This window comes from Denticeps clupeoides, chromosome 20, assembly GCF_900700375.1.
Source record: "Denticeps clupeoides chromosome 20, fDenClu1.1, whole genome shotgun sequence".
Taxonomy (NCBI): domain Eukaryota; kingdom Metazoa; phylum Chordata; class Actinopteri; order Clupeiformes; family Denticipitidae; genus Denticeps; species Denticeps clupeoides.
Window position 1 is genome coordinate 18,362,492 of NC_041726.1, and position 22,276 is coordinate 18,384,767.

The following is a 22,276-nucleotide window of genomic DNA, read 5'->3' on the forward strand; positions in this document are numbered from 1 at the left end:
ACATGAAGATGTGTAATAAGATCTGGTCTGAATCCTTTTTAATAAAGTGTGAATGGAAAACTCACAAGAGTGTTGTTATGGCAGTCGGCAGTGCAGTACAGACGGATTTCTCTCCCTACTCAAGATGCTACTGAGGACCCCTTGATCAAGGTACCGTCCCAACACACTGCTCCCCAGCGCCTTCCCTGCTGCACACTGCGCATTAAGGTGTTAAATGCAGAGGACACATTTCTGCTCTGCTGTGTATCACAATGACATAAACAATCACATTGAGCAGCATTTCACGCTGTCACAAGACCATCTTGACCACCTTTTGGAGTAAGTTTCTTAGCTTCCTATCTTCAGGATAGATCTTATCTGGTGAAATGGCCATCTCCTGTTCTCCACTAAATCACCTTGCAAGTATTATACTACCACTGCTATGCAGATGACACCCAACCCTTCCTCTCTTTCCGCCATGCCATCTTGTGGAATATCATTCACGAATCACAAGGGTGACACACTCCCAGGGTGAAAATTCTGTGCCCTTTCTTGACCACCAAGACCATGCATCAGGACTACTCTAGCTAGTTTGTTTGATTCCTGTGTGCTTTTGGTATTTTATATGGTATTTGTATTTTATTACATTATAAATAAAAAAGAATTAAAGAAGGCTGCAGTGACAATAGTCCATGTTACTTAATATGAATAAAAAATATATGTAGACCAAAAGTTGCTCTCAATTTATATCCAATTGTAAGGATTGTTACTACAATGGCACAGCGCTGGCCACTCCCAACTCAGTCCTTCAGCAGGATGCAGAAGTGCAGAAGACTGCTTTTTGCATGGTGAGGTTCTCCTCATCTGTAGACTGAAGGCATCCTCACCATAAACAGGTTCCAGGAGCTGATTAGCTGGATGTCCCTCACAAGGTACTGCCAGGACAGCAGACTCTTCATGTCCATGTGCTGCTTCTGCCAAAGTGCCAACAGGGTCTGCAGACTGTCCTCCAGCCTGAGCAACACAAGCATACAACTTCTTTCAGTTTAATTATATTTGATTTTTTAGAGTGTGCTGAATATGTATAGGTTTATAATTTGATGAAATGAAAACACACTAAAATGAAATAGAGCTGTGGAGTGTGGAACAATGTCCAACATCTCAGCAGTCAGGATGTCACCTGATCACACTCTCAGTTGCCTCATTATTGGTCGGCGGGATGGTGAAGCAGACTGACGGCACGGTGGCCTCGTTCCCACTTGAACTCAGCACCTTCCACTTGTAGGGTTGGGAGTTACTTAGCAGCACACACTGGTCTCCACGATGGACAGTGATCTGGGATATGAAGCATGCATGGTGAAATTCATTTCATTAGACAGACAGTAAACCAAATTTGGACACAGATTAGAGTACAGGTAGCAAGACAATTATTAACAGTTCCCTGCTGGAGTTCCCTTCCCTGATTGGGTGAGTAATATTGTAATATAGCCTAGAGGTTAAAACACTTGTTTTCAAACCCCACTACTCACTACTGATTTTAAGGCACTTTGGATAAGGGTGTCTGGTAAATGCTGTAAATGTGTGCCTGACCTCCATCTGCTTGAAGTCACATGCTGCTTGAATGGGCAGCTTGGCCTTGATGGGGACTCCAGGGCTACGAGGCTTGAGCTGGATGATGGTCTCAGCCTTACGGCTCAGCCCTTCCAGATGAGTCTGAAACTCAATCAGTTGCTCCTTCTCTTCCTGCAATTAGCACCACACAAAAAGCATAAGGACTACACCCAGAACTGCTGAAAACTACCAATAATTTCTCCAACATTTTCCCAATAATGAAACAGAAAGGTAAATTCCATATTAATACAGGTCTGTAGAAGTATGAGAAAATGCCTCATGCACTGAGAGCACCACTTACCATGGCGTCCTGCAATAGGTCCTCCAGCCGTGTCACAGTGATGGTGCGGTCACACACATACTTCCTCCTCATCATTTCCCCGCTCTTCCTGATCTTTTCCTGAGCCTCCTTCACATCGGCAAAGAACTGTCAGGAAACACAAAGATCCATTTTAAAATACTATAGTTCTTTATGTAAATACATATTTTACAGGTTCTTGCATCCTTAGTAGATTTGAGTACCTGGAAGTAGGCGGAGTTTTCCTTCAGGTGTGTCTCAATGCAGCAGCATAATTGGAGGATCCAGCTCCACTGAGTATGCAGGGCAGCCATGAATGCCTGGGAAGGTGTTATAGAGCAGAAGAGTTTTTTTTCTCAAATAAAAATCAACAAAAACTCCCCGGGTTCAGTCAGAAACGTAGCACAGTACACAGTAAGAAAAGACCGAGTGTTATACTGAAGATGCCTGTTGCAACAATGGACCAAACAAACAATAGATATGGCGGTCCATTCTCAACGTCACTACTTCTCTCACCTCCAAGGTTTTCCTGCCAGGGTGTCCCTCCTTCAGCAATTTGTCTCCAAGTGCCTGAACATGGTTCACTTTCTTCTCTTTTTGTTCTAACTCACGCATCAAGCCCTGTTATGGACACAGGAACACACTCAAATATAATGTACAGATCAGCAGATACCAGGAAATACCACTTGACATTTTTTTTTTTTTAAATAGGTAGATATCGTAGGTCTCTAACTGTGAGAGACATAATGTAGAAAAAATTAATGATATCACATTGTCTGATTTGGTGGCTGCCCCACTGTAGATATTTTCTAAAAATGAACAACATTTTTAACTAAATTACATTTTCACATGGTTTCACGTCATGACTTTACAAAAATATCACTACCAGAGTCCATGAAATCCCTATATAATGTTGAAACCCTACTACAAGGTATGTGTTTGTAATACAGTGATAAGTGAAAGTAAAGTAATTGTCATTGTGAAATACTGCAGCACAGTATTTCTGTGCCATACCGAGTAGTTGTCCTTCTTGGTGGTCATGTTGGTGTTTTGGTTACTCCAGTCATAGCCGACCTCCTCTTCCTCCTTCTCATTCAGCCAGATCAGCTCTTTGGTAGCAGCACTGACAAATGCATACAGCTGGTCCAGATTATGCAGTCGGCCCTTGGAGGAATTCTGAATCAACAGGAGATTATTTATGGTTTGCCTGAGATGTTTCTGAAGGTTATAAGGATTCATCTCTGCATACTCACACGGAGTTTAGAATACTGCAGGTCTAGTTTGGACAGGTAATCTCTGTAGGCTCCTTTACTGGCTGGAGTCAGCTGGTTCTGAATGAGTAGGAGAAATAAATCAGGATGATTCTCTGATGCTGTTTATTTTAAAAGTTTAATTCTAACTGAGGTTCTTGATATTTTGTACCTCATCAGCCCGTGCTCTCTCAATCTTGGAGTGGAATTCTTCCACGGACTGGTGTAGGCCTCGGTGGCTGCCCAGGTGAGACTCAACAGAAGGCAGGTCTAAGCCCCACTCAGCCGTGTCTACCTGCTGTTGATTCTCTTCCACCCAAGACAGCAGATCCTGGATGTATCGCAGCGTGACCTCATCCAGCTCCGGTCTCGCCCTCACTGGGGAATGCTTCAGGCTCTGCATGGGAGACATGGCCACCTGGGTGAAGGTCATGCCGGACTTCAGCCTCAGGTTGTACTCGCTCCGGAGGTTCACGAAACGCTCATGAAGACGGTACACCCTGCAGACAGAAAACATCTTTAGGACTGAAGAACAAGGTGAACAGGTGAGGAAAAATGACTGTCAGAGAAGATATGTCTGGAGAAACCAGTGGGATCCCAAATAAAGGGTGGGAGTTGATCATACGCTATTTTCACAGTATTTGGACCACGGTGTATTCTCATTCTGTTCATTTTATGAGGCCATTAATAAATTCAATGATATCATCAGGCATACAGATCATAAGAAAAAACAGGGAGCCTGGCCCTGAACGACAAAACCAGGCTTTATTTTCTGCTCTTCAATGAATGTGATTCTTCATACCTGTCTCACAGATACATGAATAAGCAGTAAATAAGCTGGTAAATAAGCAGTTCTCTGCTCTTGATGAACTTAACCTGCAGTAGAAAATAATCCTGAATGATGGAAATTAAAGCTGCAGTTTGTACCTTCTGTACATCTGTTCAGCCTGTAGGTGGCGCCCATCCTTAAGCAACTGCAAGTCATTGAACAGAGAGCGAATCATCCCCTCCACTTTGTCCAGATCCACATCCACCTCAGCGTTGTGCTGGACAAGTTTATCTTCACTGAACAAACGTACATCCTACACACACACACACACACACACACACACACACACACACACCAACAAAAAAAAACACTGTTTAATCTATACTGATATCAATAAATGCACTAACTTTTACAACAATGTTTTATTCCATTTATAAAAATCTTTGACTGAAAATTTCAAAACTTGAGCAGTGATTCAGGATATGTATAGCTGTATTAAAAATAGCCTTTTAATGGTAACTGTTCCATATTTTTAACTGAAAATATGTGGGCAAAATCGATCCTGAATTACTGTGAGGGAGATAAAAGACATTCGAGGAAATTAACATCTGAACTCATAGCTACGTTTAACAGTGAAACAGACGTGGCAAACTGGAGCTTAGATGAAAGCAGCATGTCAGTGTGGTTAATCATTAAAAAAGGCGTGCTGTTGATGAGGATCAGAAAGATTTGATTATGGCGCATTGGTGCAGCGTTACAAGGAATGAAGTGCATGAAGCAATGCCCCCATCGTGTATAGGAGCCAGTGTTATTATCTGGGGTTGATTTTGGTCAGGTTTGAAATAAGCAACATTTTTTGAATACAAAGCATAACTTATGTCCTTCTGGTTGTCATCCGTCAGTGTTATGGTGCTCACCATATGCAGCAGACTCTCTACTTGATTGAGTTGTTCTTCACAGAGCCCCGACTCCATCTGCACCTTACTCACCACCCTCTGGAGCCGCTCCAGCCTGGTAAAACACAGCACCCCACGGGTATATGTCTTCACATACAATCAAGTCACTGTTAGGCTGATGCTGATGTAGTGTCATTGTCATAATAAATGCAGATGACACTGAGACACAAGCTTATTATGTGCTCAAATTAATATCTCACTAAATAAATGAATTAACTTTGAGAGCTGCGTAACTCACATTTTCAAACTCCTCTGGTGAAACAGACAGTCTAAACTGTGGCTGTTGTTGAAAAAGGCCATGTTGGTCACACAGTCGCTCTCGCTCAGATCCATACCCAGCTGTGTCTGCTTGTATAGCTGCCGCTGCCTTTTACCCAACCCTCACACACACACTGCCTTGTGACAAACTTCAGCAATAAATTATGAGGAATAAATGCATTATTGAATTTGTCTGCTTCTTTTCTAAATTGTTACATCCCTGACCTTATGACTGTGAATCACCAAGCCGATCAGATGAAGAAAATATGACCAAGTAGAAAACAGAAAAGCTTTTGTGTTTGTGCCTTGTTTAGGGATTGTTTCCTTTTTGTTGTAGTTATAAGTGTTTGCTATGGCAAAAACTGCAGAAAGAGCAGTCATGGGGCAGTCCAACAATTATCAAATATTATCATTTATAAATATTTTCCTTCCATAGACATATATGTTAATAGTTTTTTATTGTTATTATCTCTGATATTCTCTGTTAGTTTTGTTTTCGTTAACAAAATTTTTTTAAAGAGATATCTTCATCAACGAACCTTCATGACGTGATGAAAACGAGACAAGGCAAGATGAGATGTAAATGATGGACATGTGGTGATAACTAACAAACTATATCATGGAATATTGTTGATGTACAGTACAGGCCAAAAGTCTGGAGACACCTTCTAATTCAACGTGTTTTCTTTATTTTCATGACCATTTACGTTGGTAGATTCTCACTGAAGGCATCATAAATATGAATGAACACATGTGGAGTTATGTACACATTGAATGAGAAGGTGTCCAAACTTTTGGCCTGTACTGTATAAAAACAAGACTAAATGAGGTTTACAAAAGTTTTTTTCGCAAATAAAAATCAACAAAAACTCATTCATCTGCTGGGAACTCAGAAACGTAGCACAGTACACAGTAGGAAAGACTTGATTGACATCAAAAGTATAACCGAGTGTTATACTGAAGATACCTGTTGCAACAACGTCCCAAACAAACAATAGATATGGCGGTCTTTATTGTTGATGGAAATTATGCAAATATTTCTCTATTATTCAGTATTTGTTTCCTGTGTCTTGCATCCCGTTGTACAGATGACGTCACTTCCACAATTCCTGTTCATGCATTATTTATATTTGGGCTTATGGTGGGTTATAGATATATGGTGGTAGGTTATCAGATGGCTCGTAGAAAATCACAAATCAACATTCTTTAGAATGAAGTGGAAAAGAAAACAGAACATGTGGAGAAATGCGGACACTGGAATGGATGTCAAGTATTCTTGAGTTTATAAGGTAATAATAATATAATAACAAGATAACTGCTTTATAGTGAAATGGATCTGACTAATGTTGCTTTTGTCTTTTGTACTTGTACTACACTGACTGAGTTAAACAGAATTGTATTACTAAATAAAGAGACTAAAATAGTCATGGATAATTCTGACTAAAATATGACTAAAATGAGACCAAATATAGTCCACTAAAAATGTTAAACTAAAATTAAGGAAGGCCACCAAAAGCAACTATAGTCTCTATATTTCATCAATGTAGAATTTTACTTCCTTTACAAGGTCAAGTAAAGCCCAGTTTGCAGTGCTAAAATGCTGTGTAATAAAACACCTCTAAAGCACACACACACCAAAATGAAAAGTAGACCCTGAAGACCATTTTTCTACTTACCTCTCAAACTCTGCCCTGAGCAAGCGCTCTCTCTCCAGAATGGCAACATGAAGACGACCCCACTCTTTCTCCACATCGATGGGGTGGTAGCTGCTAGGCACTTTGACTTGTCCTAACTGAACGGCACCCTGAAAAGTCCAATGGGAATGTTACATATTTACATTGAACCCTGTGGATAACATGGAATAAAAAATCAGTTGGCTTCAATCACCTCAAACGATTTGTAGATGAGTTTGGACCGATTTTTGTCTGCCTCTTTTGCTGGCAGCTCAGTCTCCTTGAACTTCAGGAACTGGCGCCAGAGAACCTGTAAATTAAATATGTTTGAGTGCATTTTTTTAACTCTAGTTCTTCATTTAAGGTTATATTCATACAAAATGCTACCTCTATCTCCTCATAGCTGGTGGGAAACTTCCTCTCTTCAAACACAATGATGTGGTGCCTGATCCACTGCAGCAGTGTGGTAACAAGCTCATAATACTCCTGCCAACGTAGCTCCAGTTCCTGAAACAAAAAACAGTCTTCATGAGTTTACGATGACCTGTGTCTACAGCTTACATTTACATTTACCTTTACAGCATCTATCAGACGTCCTTATCCAGAGTGACTTACAATCAGTAGTTACAGGGACCAGACAACATCCCTGGAAGATGCTCAAAGAATGTGCAGACCAGCTGGCAGATGTTCTCACCAACATCTCACTGTGCACTGCCATTGTTCCAACGTGTGTCAAGCAGTTTATGGACAGGCCCTGATGCAGCAAAGCAGGCCCAAATCATGATGTTTCCACCATGGGTACTTCATGGTTGATGTAGAGGCCCTCCCAACATCGGACTCCAAAATTTCCTTTTTTAAAAAGCTCATACTGCTCCCAATATGAGATATTTATGGTTGTTATGGTTCAATAAAGACAAGAAAGATCATTGTTTTTGAGTTATTATTTTAGACACACTCTGTTTATACCCTTGACCCTTGATGATCAGATCACATTTGAACCAGGCCACATTTCTTGCACTGTAATTTTTTTTTTGAATTTGGCAAATTTGAGACTAGACAATATGAGGTGAGGTAAAAGTGCCCTGGAGGCTGAAACAGTGAAGTTAATAACGGTACTGTATTACAACGTGTTTACAGTACAGCTGATCAAACTCACATTGGCTCTGACTCCATCCTGAACATCTGGAACTCTCGGAATGACATCATACAGAGAGGAGACGTAGGTGATGATAGATTTCTCGTCTGGATGTGGCACGTCCACATCTGAATGAAAAGAGATGTATTTACACATCGCTAGATCCTGAGCTGGGTCACAGCATCCGTGTAGGAGGGCACAAGGCCATGTGGCCCTCATATTTTACACCAATGTATATAATTACAGAAAACATGAATGCATTTCTATTATGTCCTACAGATCATTTAAATATAATTGTCTGAGAAACATATACTGTTTGAATATGTTGACAAGATTAAATGAGTTTTACTTAAGTTAAGTTGAAATCATAGACAGAAATCAAAGACATAGACAATAAGCCCCACCCTCAGGGTCCAGGAGGCGAGTGACAGCCAGCTCCCTCTCGGCTATACTGAAGGCCTGCTCCAGGTTCTCCAAGTTGGTCTGTCTATACACCTTCCCCATGTCAATCAACGTGGGCCTAAGGAAAGCAGAAGAATGTACAGAAGAACAGAAGAATGTACAGGGTTTGAGAAATCTTCAAAATCCAAATAACAGGCTTCTCTGCAACTAAACTGTTCATACATGAAGTGAAGTTATTGTCATTGTGAAACACAGCAGCACAGCACATGGTGCACACAGTGAAATTTGTCCTCTGCATTTTACCCATCACCCTGACTGAGCATGAATATAGATATAATAGATATATAGATATAACGATTTAAACAGTAGTTAATTGTCACTGCTGACACAGTAGACAAAAGCTTTATACATATTATACAACCCTCACATTTAGGTTTGATTCTCACTACTAAAATCAAATTAATTTCAGAATAGACATTGTTTAACTAGAAACTACTTATCCGCCTTGTCATCCAGCAGTGCTTCTGGGCAGGCACTGGCATGAAGTGTGGTGGGGTATCATTTTTCAACCAAAGGATTAAAAATTAAGACATGTAGTGTAATGACAAAAATAAAATGACTACTTTGAAATGACCGCACACACGTATCTGAGGATCCATATGCTTACTGCATTTCTTTTTTTAATAATTCATTACTGCTTTCTAAACGCAGAAAGGCCTGGAACACCATCAGTGCACAGATTGTGCTTCGGTATCTGTTTTTGTAGTGGGGAAGCATAAATCTGTGTCTGTGACACCCCTCTGTTGGGGTGCCCAAATTTATGCACCTGTCTAATTTTGTTATGATGCGTATTGCACATTTTTTGTTAATTCAATGTCACTGTTGCTTCCATCAGGAATGACATTTATTAAAAGCAAGATGCTCAGCCAATGATAAACAAAAATGGCCCTCCAAATACTTCCCAGTGGACCTGGCACTCAAGTCAACCAGTTTCCCTCAGACTCAGAAGACGTGAGGTATGTCCTGTCCCCACTGGTCCAGGTGGTCCCAGAGCAATACTTCTCCATTACTCTTACACTTCTCTCCATGGCATTGCAAAAATACCAGGAAACACGGCCACAAGTTTCAATAGTTAGTGTCACCTGTATTTGTGGATGATGGCACTGAACAGTCTGCCATCTCTCCAGCTGGTGGTGAAGTTGTCACAGTGTATGCCATGGTAGCCCTCCACCATGCGCTGTGACCAGAGCAGCAGCTTCTCTTTGGCCGTCATGTCATCTGACTGGCCATTAACCTGGATGTCTGAGATCTGCAGATGAGAAAGGATGCTGGTTACTACAGAGAGTGAGTCAATCATTACAGACTGGAGCCAGTGTTAATAACAGAATAAAAGTCTTCTTCTACTTTCAGATGCATCGGTTAGGGGTCACCAACCACCTGCATGTCCACTCTCACCACATCCATACACCTCCCACTAGACCTTACTCTTTTCCTCCTGCCTGTTAGCTCCATCCTCAGCATCTCCCAACGTACTCAGTCCTCCTTACGTCCAAACCAACGCAATCTAGCCCCTCTTTGTGTCCAAAACGTCCCGACCTAACTGTCTCTCTAATGCACTCATTCCTAATCCTGTCCACCCTTGTCACCCCCTAACATAAATCTCAGCATGTTTAACTCAGCCACCTCCAGCTCTGTCTCCTGTCTTTTCACCAGTACCACAGTCTCCAACGTGCCCGTTTTTCACTAATCCATCCTGCCACCCTGCCTGTACCCCTCATTAACACATCCCATTACTCTGAACTCCTGCTCCTTCACTCGCTCTTCTTCCTGTATCCTGACCATCTTGCTGTCCTCCCTCTCATTCACAACCTGACCTTCATTCCTGAATGATTTATTTAGTTTTGTTATACTTTATTGATCCCGAAGGAAATTGCTTCTCTGTATTTAACAGTGGGGACCATGACAGGCGCCCGGGGAGTAGTGTGTGGGGACGGTCCTTTGCTCAGTGGCACCTCAGTGGCACCTTGGCCGACCGGGACCTTTTGATTATGCGGCCGCTTCCTTAACCACCACTGCCCCAACTAATAACAAGAGCAATAGTAGTAATATAATATGTTTGACGAATTAATATGAACAAAGCTTTGTAGAGTCAATCATTTCAAGCTAATTAGCATAATAACATTTCCGCATTTATGTTATATATGCATTAAACAAATGCATGAAATATCTCGACTCTTCAAGGAATATTAAAGATGTAAAGCTCCTTTCTTCAATTTGTACCTCAACTTATTAATCACACTTTATTTATGCTTAGAATGCCGACCTGATCTCCCAGATTCTGCAAAAGACTCACAACAAGTAGCAGACCACACGGATGCTTTACTGTACTTTCACTTTGGAAATGGTGTCTCCACTAAAATGAAGTGTATATTTACCCTACCCGTCAACTGAAGCACATGCTGATTGGTGTTCAGACCAGCCTGGAAGGACGTTGACCAAGCTCGAGCGAAAAACCAAAAGGGGACAAGAGTTGGCCCAAAGACTCAGTACCGACCGAGAACTGGGGGACTTGTTCAGCACTTGCCGTGGTGCTTTCTTTTTTTGTGCATTTTCGTGAATAAACCCCTTTTTGTTTCAACACTCAGTTTAATGTTGATATCTATGATTAATCAATATAAATTAAACCAAGATACTGAATTTAAGCCAAATGCAGGAACAGAGGATGAGAAGTGATACAAGGCTCTTACAAGGAGCTACAAGCCTCTTTGCAAATCACTGGTTATAATTTCCAGATGGTTTAAAGGTTATCTGATGGCACGCCCATTTGATAACATTTACATTTACAGCATTTATCAGACGCCCTTATCCAGAGCGACTTACAATCAGTAGTTACAGGGACAGTCCCCCTGGAGCACCTTAGTGTTAAGTGTCTTGCTCAGGGACACAATGGTAGTAAGCAGGACTTGAACCTGGGTCTCCTGGTTCATAGGCGAGTGTGTTACCCACTAGGCTACTACCAGCCCATAATGATAAGATGTGAGTGACATCAGCAATCGTCATCTGGTAATGGTCATTGCGTAATGATTAGACAACATGTGCGTGCTGGCCTGTGGTCACCTGTGGACCTGTGGGCTGTGAAAAATGACTGTAGATATACCTGGAAGTGAAGGATAATGGTCCATATCAGCCCCAGGGTCAGCTTTGGATTTCCATCTGCAATGTCATCATTTCTAATGTTCACCAGCTTTACCTATCAAAGGGCAAGGGTGGTTATGTATGGCACAAAACGTACATGATAAATGAGGTTTAGAGCTCTTGTAAGTAAAGAAGTTAATACTTTTTTTTAATGTATTCTATAGTTTGTGGGATTCCAACTGATCAGTTAGAGGCTTGCTTACCTGTCTGTGTTTCAAGAAGTCCAGTGCAATTTGTACATTCTGCAGCTTGTGGAAGCGCATGCGCCCTTTCTCCCTAGGCTGAAACAACAGAGGAGAAAAAAGAAGGTTAATGCTTCATGCCTATGACATGCTTAGAACTATATTTACTGTATAAAAGGAATCATTTGTTCTTTTGCATCAATGCAATCTGGTTCAGCAGCTCCCAGTAGGGTTTAATATGGAACCAGATCTGGCACTGGAAATAAACGTACAGTATCAAACAGCTACTAACCTAATTGATTCTGACTGTAAATGTACGAAATGATCAAAAGTGCAATTACTCATCAAACAAGGTTCTTAATGGAAACACTGATATGTTTCATATTACTGATTTGTGTAAAATGTTTATAATTTTGCGCTCCAAAAACAAGAATCTGCATTTTCAAGTCAACATTTGCAGATTTGAAATCAGCTGTTACTTCCAAACAACAAATGTCATATTTTACCTCTGTTCAATTCCCTTACTCCTGCTGGTAACTTCTTAATTTTCTAAAGCTTCTAATCCACTAGAACAAAAACATGACACTATTTAAGTGCTTATCTGCATTCTGAACAACATTGTTTGAAGCATTGCATCCCAAGGAGGGAAATTTGAAGATCTGTCATATTAACTCAAGGTTACCTTAACTGCATCTTGAAAGTTAGTGGATTAGAACCCACAACTTTCTGGGTAGTTTGCCTCCATGAATGCTGGAGTTCTATTATCAAGTATCAAAAATGAATTGTGCCTAATTCTGATAGCCATAAAGCAAATTTCACAGTTATGTTTAGAGATCAAACACTGTCGGAATTTCATAATGACATTTTTCCTGATTTTGACTGAATCATAACTTCAACCATGCAATGCACAGTTAATAGCACTTTTAGCAAACAATGCATCAGATTCTAAATACTGAGAACTGCTTCTGTTTAAGATCCAGTATGATATTATTTATTTAAAGATTACATTTGACACTGCAGGTCCCGTAATGTATAATTATAATTTTTCTTAGACAAAGCAGCATTTTAGATAAGTAACATAAAACAATATCTACACACATTTTCCCCTTTTAATCAGATTTTTTTCCCTGACAGACAAGCAGTGCAACTGGTTTCAAAAACAAGATAACATTCTGTTATAAGAATAAAAAATGACCTCACAATCTAGCACACTGACAGCACACTACATAAAGCATGCACTGGCTTACTCATGACCCTTTATAGTCATTTAAAGGATGTAAATCTACGGCTGCAGATTTATTTTAGAATAAACTGCCATTCCCTGCTTGCTATTCTTAAATCCAAATGACACAAATAGACAGACATTTTGGCCACAGAATAATAACAGATAGACCGGATTACTTTTATTTTGCAGTCAGGAATTTTCCAAGGATTTTAAGTGAAATACAAAAAAAATAAAAAAGGAGAAAAAAAAAAAAAGAAAATTAGTTCATGACAGTGTTTGAGAAAATAATAAAGGAAGTGAAATCATGCACAACCCATCCAGGAGAGAGTGACGAATGCCACACCCCCTGAGAAGCGCCCAAGTTCCAGGACCACTCACCAACCGCAAGGTCCTGACAACGTCACGCTCCCTCGGCTACCAGTAAGAGCATCACAAGAAAGGAGGCAAAGGAATCAAGGTCAGGGCAAAGGTCAGCAAACAGGAAGTAAAAGGTCAAGGGTCAAACAAGTGCACAAACAAAGAGAAAGGTAAAGGTATGAGTTTAAGGTGTTAAATGCATTTTTAAAATAATTGTTGAGCAGGAGGGTTGCACACACATGAAAGATTTCAAGGGTCTGCCATCAAACTGTTCCTGACAGTAATACAGTCTGTATGTGCCAATATGAAGCATGTCTTATCCATGAAGGTCAGCTTCACTGACTAAAAATGAGCCTTTATTTGAGAGGTCATCTGGTCCAACACAGATAAGAAAACCAATCAAAAAAACTAAAGCATACATAACCTACTAAAAAATAGGACATAAGTTACATTGTTAGGTGGAAGAACAGAAACAAAAAGCCATAAACTTTTCTACATTTGCTGAGATAATAAAGCGAGGTGTATGGAGTTTTGGAGCAGATGAAGTAGTGGACAAGTGAAGTTGAAACCCTTAAATAGTTTCATGGGTGAGGAGAGGTGAAGCTGACTGCAGCTCACAGCGTGTGATGCCCAGTGTACTTGCCACTCACCAGCGTCTCACCAGAGAGGACCTCCAAGAGGGAGATGAGGCTGTGGCCATCTCTGAGATCCTCATACAGGTCTGTGATGTGCCTCTGAGACTGGAAACAGATAGACAGACAGTCAGATTCAGTCATCATTGAGAAAGTTATACAAATGTATTTTATTTGGTAAGAATTGCAATGTAACAACATATTGAATGATGCAATATTACATAAAAATATGCAACATCACATAAAGTCACCTTTAAAACGAACAAATCTTCAGGGGAACTTGAAGCAAAATACAAATATTCAAATAAGCTGATCGCACAAGCCTTAAAATAATTCTTTTTCGAAGCACATTCAATTTAATGACATTATTCTTGGATCATACTTTGATTAAGTTCCGTTGTCCTAGTTGCCTCTACAGCACAACAGAACAACACATCTGTGCACATTGTTACTCTGCACTCTACTTAATAACCAGTTTCACAGTTGTTTTGCGCTGCCTGTCTTCTTTAATGTGCTTTATGCTTATGTTTTATTTGATGTAACTCTTGTTATTCTATACACTTGCATGGTTGCGTTCTGAGGGCACCACATAAAAACTTGCCCCTGGCTTCAAATTGCAAACAATTGAAAGACACCAGGACTGACTTATTTTACATTTACATTTACAGTATTTATCAGATGCCCTTATCCAGAGCGACTTACAATCAGTAGTTACAGAGACAGTCCCCCCTGGAGACGCTCAGGGTTAAGTGTCTTGCTCAGGGACACAATGGTAGTAAGTGGGATTTGAACCTGGCTCTTCTGGTTCATAGGCGAGTGTGTTACCCACTAGGCTACTACCACCCCCCATATTTTCCCTAATAGAATACCAATGCAAAATTTATCATTTGGATTATTAATAAGAGAGAGAGAGAGAGAGATATGATACAAATACAAATGATAACTTATGGGGATTATGAACAGTTTCCAGTACCAGTTACTTTTGACCAGTTGCAAAATAAAAAAACCATAACATAAAATAATCCTCCTTTTAATCTTCCATTTGAGTAAAAATCCCTGAAACTGCTTGACTGTGGTGTATTATGGCTCTGATGTCCTAAAAGGATTCAATCAACTCAATCAATTCAATCAGTTTTGATGAAAAAACTATCATCACTACCATCATGGCAGATGGGCTAAAAATACTTAAATGAAAGTGAAGTGATTGTCATTGTGATACACAGCAGCACAGCACATGGTGCACACAGTGAAATTTGTCTTCTGCATTTAACCCATCACCCTTGTGAGCAGTGGGCAGCCATGACAGTGTGTGTATGGGGACGGTGCTCAGTGGCACCGCAGAGGCACCTTGGCGGATCAGGATTCATTTACGTTTACAGCATTTATCAGACGCCCTTATCCAGAGCGACTTACAATCAGTAGTGACAGGGACAGTACCCCCCTGGAGACACTCAGGATTAAGTGTCTTGCTCAGGGACACAATGGTAGTAAGTGGGATTTGAACCTGGGTCTTCTGGTTCATAGGCGAGTGTGTTACCCACTAGGTTACTACCACCCTATGGATTCGAACCAGCAACCTTCTGATTACGGGCCACCACTGCCCCTAAATGATTATATCAGATTATAATATATCAGTCCTCATCTTAATTAATCCGTCTATCCATTTTATCATATTTCAACACGACAATGACCCAAAGCATACATTCAACAAAACCCAAGAACACATTAAATTACATAGTTAACATAGTGAAAAGAGACAATGTTCCTCCAGGTCCATGGTGCACGAAAAAAACTGACAGCAGGGGCTGAAAGAGCATAATACAGTGCTGTTGTCACAATACCTTGAAGGAAGTGAAAGAGATTGTTTTTTGTCATTATGATACTCAGCATTGCCAGCACAAGGTGACAGAATGAAATGTGTCCTCTGCATTTAACCATCACCCTTAGTGAGCAATGGGCAGCCATGAAAGGCACCTGAAGAATCATAATTCAAAGGAGCCATTTGTTTTAAATCAGGACTCATTCTAATCCCTATTTATGTAAAACCTATTTCTGTTGTGGCCTTTTTTTATTTCATATAAAAACATGAACTCAGAACTAAAGGGATTAGAAACATCATTATTGGTCAGTATCTGTGTAGTTGGGATTGTGTATAAAAGCTGCACTAATCTAATACCATACTGTGGGAGTACTTTAAAGCTCCATTACATCCTATCAAAAGCCTGGTGAGCATTCAGGGATAGAACAGATGTCACCATTACTACTTTTTTCATGTAATATGTTGAATATTATGAAATCCTTGTCTGTGTTTAACAAAGTTATTCTGATTATCATTAACAAGCTTTAGTAGGTTCAACTCTATCCTTCTGACCAACACTTTACAAAGTACTTTAATATCAGAGCTCATTAAGCTAATAGAAGCACACTGATCTGAAGGTTTATTTGGTTTCAAAGTTATTATAGCAAGTCTCAATGATGAAGGAAGTATTCCTTCCATGTAGGACTCTTCATACACAGCCAAAAAACCCATCAGGCCCTGGAATTTTTCCACTTTGCATACTTTGAATGGTTTTTGCCAATTTTTCTGCTGGCATAATTATTGTAAGGTGCACAGAAAACCTGACCAGGCCATCTTTTTTGTAGTCTAGCAGTTTCTACGGCACATAAATATATCACCTGTTGAAAACTAATTTGGGATCCCCCCCCCCGCTCAAACCCTCCCCTCCTCTGCGTTGATTGGGCTTTGCTTGTGCCAGCGTGTGATGTGCTCTCATCATCTTGAAGGCCTGATCCACCACGAACCCGATCCATTAAGGCAGCCAAATGAAATCTGAGCGCCTTCTTCACCTTCCTTGAGACCAAACATGCGAAGGTTATTTTTCCTACTGTGATCTTCTAAGTCATTGGTTTCTATCTCTAGGTATGAAAGTTGTCGCGTAGTGGAGGTTAGTTCTGGTTAGCCACACCAGTTTCAGCTTACTCGATGCGCCTGGCATGTTCGGACATATCTTGCTTAACTTCAGCCTTTGTGTTCTCCAGCGCCATTATGGCATTAGATACATTCCCAAGACGATTATCAATACTGTCTAATCGCTTTTTGCGAAGCGATTTTAGCTCTGTTAACACGTCAGCTATTAGAATCAGCGTGTTCCGTAGTGGTGAGCTTTTTTGGTCTGTGTGCGGCCTTCCTGCGAGTTCGAATAAGAACTTCACACTCCTTAGATTGGATGTTGACATACCTACAATGACCAAATTTCTGGCAAGTTAACGAGTGAAAGTAAGGAGCCCCTTCTTCAAGCTGCCTTCTTCACATGATCCCCCCACTCCACTATATAATCAATTAACTATATGACCAAAATGTCAAAACAGTGGTCAGTGGAAGGAGAGCAGTTGACATGACAGGCAGGTTGTGCGGTTTAGTTGTAGCCCCCTGAGGAGCAAGTGTTGCTAATTGATTTTTAACAAGTCATATATACTGAAAAGCATTTTTGTTTTGCATGTAAAATAAATTCTGAATGAATTTTTAAATGAACAAGGCCATTTTCAAAAGATGGAAAAATGTAGCATGGTGAGTAGCGGTAGGAAAGGTGAAAGTGGAACTGTGCGGAAAATAGTGCCCAGAGTTCCCTGTGCTTGCCCGGGGTATGATTGATGGTGATGAAATTCGGTTGGTTGGTCCACAACAGAAAGCGTGAGTCACTGTTTTATAGCCAGTGTCACCATTCCTCCAAAGCCCATTTGACCGCCAGCAGTTCACAGCCCCCCACCCCATAACACTTGACTTACGGGAGAAATAGCAACACGGAAGACACGTCTGGTCTACAGCACCCACATCTGACACGTCAACCTCCACGATGAAGGGGAGAGATGGATCTGGGTGCTAAAGGACAGTGGGTGCTATCAGGCAGTGGTAAAATGTTGACACAAGAACAAGAAAGCTTGGACTGTGACTAGGGTCATGTGAAATGAATGTAAGGAGGTCTTCATAAGAGCAGTAAGGGGTGCAGCAACTGTACTAAAGGAATCATAGACAGACGTTTGCAAACCCAAGAAACCATCACTGAGGAACTTACGTGGACAGTCAACATTACCTCACTAATCAAGAAAGCTCAACAGAGACTACATTTCCTGCAGAGGCTGAATTGCACTCACCTTCCCCCACCCATCCTCACCACATTCTACAGAGGCACTGTGAGAGCATCCTGACCAGCTGCATCACAGTGTGGTATGGCAACTGGAACACTTCTAACTGCAAAAGCCTACAGAGGTTAGGGAAGACCCCTGAGAACAGCACTCTCATGTGGATTTTTCACACTCCAGCCTTCCAGAAGAAGATACTGCAGCACCAGAGCCAGATCTGCCAGGTTGAGGAACAGCTTTTACCCCCAGGCTGTCCGGCTCCTCAATATGTTGCCACCAGGATCATCCACATCACATCACCTTAAGCCTTAAATCATCTGCAGAACTGCAAACTGCACTGTGATGAAGAAGCTGATGGTTTGAGTTTCCATACGAAGATAGAGGGTTGTGGTCTGATAAGTGGCCAGTCCAGATGCCACCGGCTGGTGATCATCACAGGCCAGTGCAGAGGTTCCGTGCAGTGTCATGTTGTTTGGTCCTTAAAATTTCCCACATCCTGGAATCTTTTCCATCCTGGTCCCCATTCCAGGATAACGTGCCATGTGAGACAGGGAGGAGTGGTTATGAATGGAGTTGCATGATCATTTACATTTACGCCATTTATCAGACGCCCTTATCCAGAGTGACTTACAATCAGTAGTTACAGGGACAGTCCCCCCTGGAGCTTGGGAGAGGCACAGCACACACAAAGGCCCTCCCAGGGAGCCAGACCTTTGCAGTAGAGCATTTGTAGGGCATGGGGGTACATGGGGGTCATTGTGGCCAGGAATCTGTGAAGTGGCTGACTGGTGTGGGGCCCAGGCACAGATGATAGAGCTGAGAGTGGGAAGCTCCTGTGGGAAGCTCTCATTTAGCCTCCTTCAGAGATCGATATAAGTGAAACAAATATGTACAAAGACTTATGCTTTATGAACTGAATCTATGAACTGATTCATAAAATATATAAATTTGCTTAGTTATACAGTTACATACTATCAACTTGTTGAGGAGAGGAGGGGGTACTGGCCTTTTAATATCACAAAATGCTTCTCCCACATCTTAATATTTCATCATTTGAATTCCATGCAGTCTCAGTTTCTTCTTCAGTGAACATCCTTCTCATTGTCTTATATCGCCCTCCACTTAGGACCTTTATTGACACTCTGCTCAGCATTTTCTCCTTAGACACCCCCTTACTCTCCTCAGTGACTTCAACCTTCCACCAGCCAAAGCCCAATCATCCTGCCTTGTTCCCCTTCTCCACTCTTTTTCCTTGACCAACAACAACAACAACATCTCTCCCACACACAAAGAAGGGAATGTCCTGGACCTGGTCTTCAGTTGTCCTTCTCCAACTTCTGACCTTTCTTCAACTCCATTTCACATCTCTGACCTGCACTTCCTGACCTTCACACTCACTCTACCTACAGGATCCACAACTGTCCCCCATCCATCCTTCATTCGACACAACCTTCACACTGTCTCACCTTCATCTGTATCCTGCATTCTTTCACATCTCCCAACCTCTGACTCATTGTTCTCCTTACCACTAGAGACAACCACTAACTCTTTCCTCACCTCACTTTCCCATTCCATGGATCACCTCTGTCCTCTATCTTCTAAACCCAAAAGGACTTCTCCCCCTGCACCCTGGCTCTCCGATACATTGCGCAGCAATTGAAGAGTACTTCGAACAGCGGAGAGAAAATACAAGAAATCTCAACGTGACTCAGACCTACTGTATTACCAGCATCTTTCGCAAATTTTCCACTAACCTCACTACTGCTAAAACCGCTTTCTACAAAGCAAAACTAGAAGCCTCTGCCCTCAACCCTCAAAAACTCCACAACATCTTCTAATCCCTACTCAACCCTCCGACTCCCCCTGCGAGACATTCTCCACCACAAATCCTACTCTACACTCTGAAGATTCTACAACTACTCTAAATCAGTTTTCTAAGCTCACATCAGATTAAATCATTCAGACAATATCTACAGGCAACCCAACCACCTGTCCACTAGATCTAATCCCTTCAACAATGCTTCAAACCATCTCCCCTGACCTCATCCCTTTCATTTCTTATATCATAAACAGCTCAATCTCATCTGGCCATTTACCATCTGCCTTTAAAACAGCCAGGGTTCTTCCAATCCTAAAGAAACCCTCCGCTGATCCTACAGACATCAACAACTTGAGACCAGTTTCCCTCCTCTCATTTCTTTCTAAAATCCTTGAGCGGTGTGTCTACAATCAGCTATCACTTCATCTGTCACAGAACAACCTCCTGGATCCTAGCCAGTCTGGCTTCAGAATAGCTCATTCTACAGAGACGGCCCTTCTGGCTGTTACCGAGCAGCTTCATGCGGCCAGATTGGCAAAACTGTCATCTGTGCTTATTCTCCTCGACTTCTCAGCAGCATTTGACACAGTTAACCACAAGACTCTCTTGTCTATCCTGAAGAGGCTTGGAATTCAGGGCTCAGTATGGCAGTGGCATGCTCGGTGATGACGAACGCGTTCTCGGTGCTGGCAGAGTCTTCCCGTCTGCAGCTGTTGGAGCCACTAGCCGTAGCATCGCTAGCGCCTTTAGCTGCAGCCTCAAAGCGAGCATAGAACGTATTTAGCTCGTCTGCCAGAGACACGTCCGTGTTCGTCGTACCGGATGTTGGTGCTTTATAGTCCGTTATTGTCCGTAGTCCCCGCCACAGGCTCCAAGAGTCACTGTTCGAGTTGTGACTCCAGTTTCTTCCCATAGCGCTGCTTCGCCTCCTTCACCGCTTTCCTGACGCTGTACGATGCAGCCTTGTATGGTTCCATGTCCCCGGAAGTGAGCCCCGCGTTATAGGTCGCGGTGCGAGATTTCAGAGCGTCGCGGATGGTTTTATCCACCCACGGCTTCTGGTTGGGAAACGTTCTGACGATCGTTTTCTGAACGGTGTCGTCCGTTAGTTTCCCGATGAAACTCACAACCGCTTCCGCAAACTCACTGATGTTTCCGGAACTACTCTGGAACATGTCCCAGTCTGCGTCATCCAGTGCGTCCTGGAGAGCGGCCACCGATTGGTCCATCCAGCGTGCCACCTCCCTCTGAACCGGAACTTCCTGTTTAAGCCTTTGTTTGTATTTAGGCATGAGGAAGATGGCGGCGTGGTTGGATTTTCCAAATGGTGGACGAGATTGTGCCCTGTATCCGTCCTTTATGGTAGTGTAGCAATGGTCCAGTGTCCTTTCGCCCCTGGTGGGGCAGGTGATGTGCTGATGGAAATTCGGTGCTGCGCGTTTGAGGCTGGCATTATTAAAATCTCCTGCCACAATAAGCGCAGCGTCCCGGTGCTGTGTTTGGTGCTGTGTGAGTGCCTCCTGCAGTTCGCCTAAGGCAGTGTCCGTGTCCGCTTTCGGCGGAATGTAAGCAGCGCTGATGATGACCGATGTAAACTCCCGAGGAAGGTCAAAGGGACGACACTTGATGGACAGTAGTTCCAGATTCGGCGAGCACGAGTGTGAGAGGGGGGAAATAGAATTACACCAGTTCCTATTTACCATCAAACACACTCCGCCTCCCCGTGTCTTCCCCGAGTCGCGTGTCCTGTCCATGCGGTGGACCGAGAAGAACTCGGCCGGCTGGATGGCGTGGTCCGGCACCGCTGGGTTCAGCCATGTCTCGGTGAAGCAGAGGAGGTTGCAGTCCCGGATGTCTCTCTGGAACTTTACCCTGGCCCTGAGGTCATCGAGCTTGTTCTCCAGTGACTGGACGTTGGCAAGCAGGATGCTAGGCAGAGGTGTGCTGTGTGCACGGGCCCTCAGCCTGTTCCTGACGCCGGCTCGTTTCCCCCGGGGCCGCCGCTTCGCGTCGCGTCCTTTGTTCTTCCTCAGGATTTCACTCGGCCAGCTGGGATCCGGAAAAGCAGTCAAAGTCTTCGTATTGTAAGTGCATTGTATACTAATAGAAACAAGAGTGTCTCTACTGTATTTAATGCGTTGCATGGTGGTAGATTTGCCGGTGTAGGGTTGTTAAAAGAGGGTTTAAAAAACAAAAACAAACTAAACTTGGTCGGAGCAGTCGCGACGGCAGCCGACCTCACCGGCGCCATCTTGGAAAAAATGGCGGATCCTTGGGAAGGATCCACCACTACCTCACGTAGACTCTCCACTGGTGTCCCTCAAGGCTCGGTGCTAGGACCTCTCCTTTTCTCCCTCTACACGAGATCACTTGGTGAGGTCACATGGATTATCCT

The 22,276-nt window shown here is 42.4% G+C and overlaps 1 protein-coding gene across 12 annotated transcripts in view; it reads right to left on the minus strand.

The window, feature by feature from the left end:
- Positions 1-22,276, minus strand: part of LOC114770645 (plectin-like) — a 91,830-nt gene that overhangs the window by 17,368 nt on the left and 52,186 nt on the right. For 6 of the 12 annotated variants that reach the window (XM_028964697.1, XM_028964696.1, XM_028964704.1 and 3 more), the window contains 21 exons: positions 13,941-14,030; positions 13,312-13,347; positions 11,730-11,807; positions 11,489-11,581; positions 9,474-9,640; positions 8,334-8,449; positions 7,951-8,057; positions 7,182-7,301; positions 7,009-7,104; positions 6,798-6,925; positions 4,825-4,918; positions 4,066-4,220; positions 3,311-3,638; positions 3,142-3,219; positions 2,903-3,064; positions 2,405-2,509; positions 2,113-2,208; positions 1,892-2,017; positions 1,570-1,722; positions 1,160-1,314; positions 867-993 (listed from right to left, as the gene is read on the minus strand). In XM_028964697.1, coding sequence (XP_028820530.1) covers positions 867-993; positions 1,160-1,314; positions 1,570-1,722; positions 1,892-2,017; positions 2,113-2,208; positions 2,405-2,509; positions 2,903-3,064; positions 3,142-3,219; positions 3,311-3,638; positions 4,066-4,220; positions 4,825-4,918; positions 6,798-6,925; positions 7,009-7,104; positions 7,182-7,301; positions 7,951-8,057; positions 8,334-8,449; positions 9,474-9,640; positions 11,489-11,581; positions 11,730-11,807; positions 13,312-13,347; positions 13,941-14,030 — 2,610 coding nt within the window. Of the gene's footprint in view, positions 1-866; positions 994-1,159; positions 1,315-1,569; positions 1,723-1,891; positions 2,018-2,112; positions 2,209-2,404; positions 2,510-2,902; positions 3,065-3,141; positions 3,220-3,310; positions 3,639-4,065; positions 4,221-4,824; positions 4,919-5,101; positions 5,189-6,797; positions 6,926-7,008; positions 7,105-7,181; positions 7,302-7,950; positions 8,058-8,333; positions 8,450-9,473; positions 9,641-11,488; positions 11,582-11,729; positions 11,808-12,214; positions 12,242-13,311; positions 13,348-13,940; positions 14,031-22,276 lie in introns of those variants that run through there. The other 6 variants (XM_028964699.1, XM_028964698.1, XM_028964702.1 and 3 more) reach the window with 3 other exon arrangements.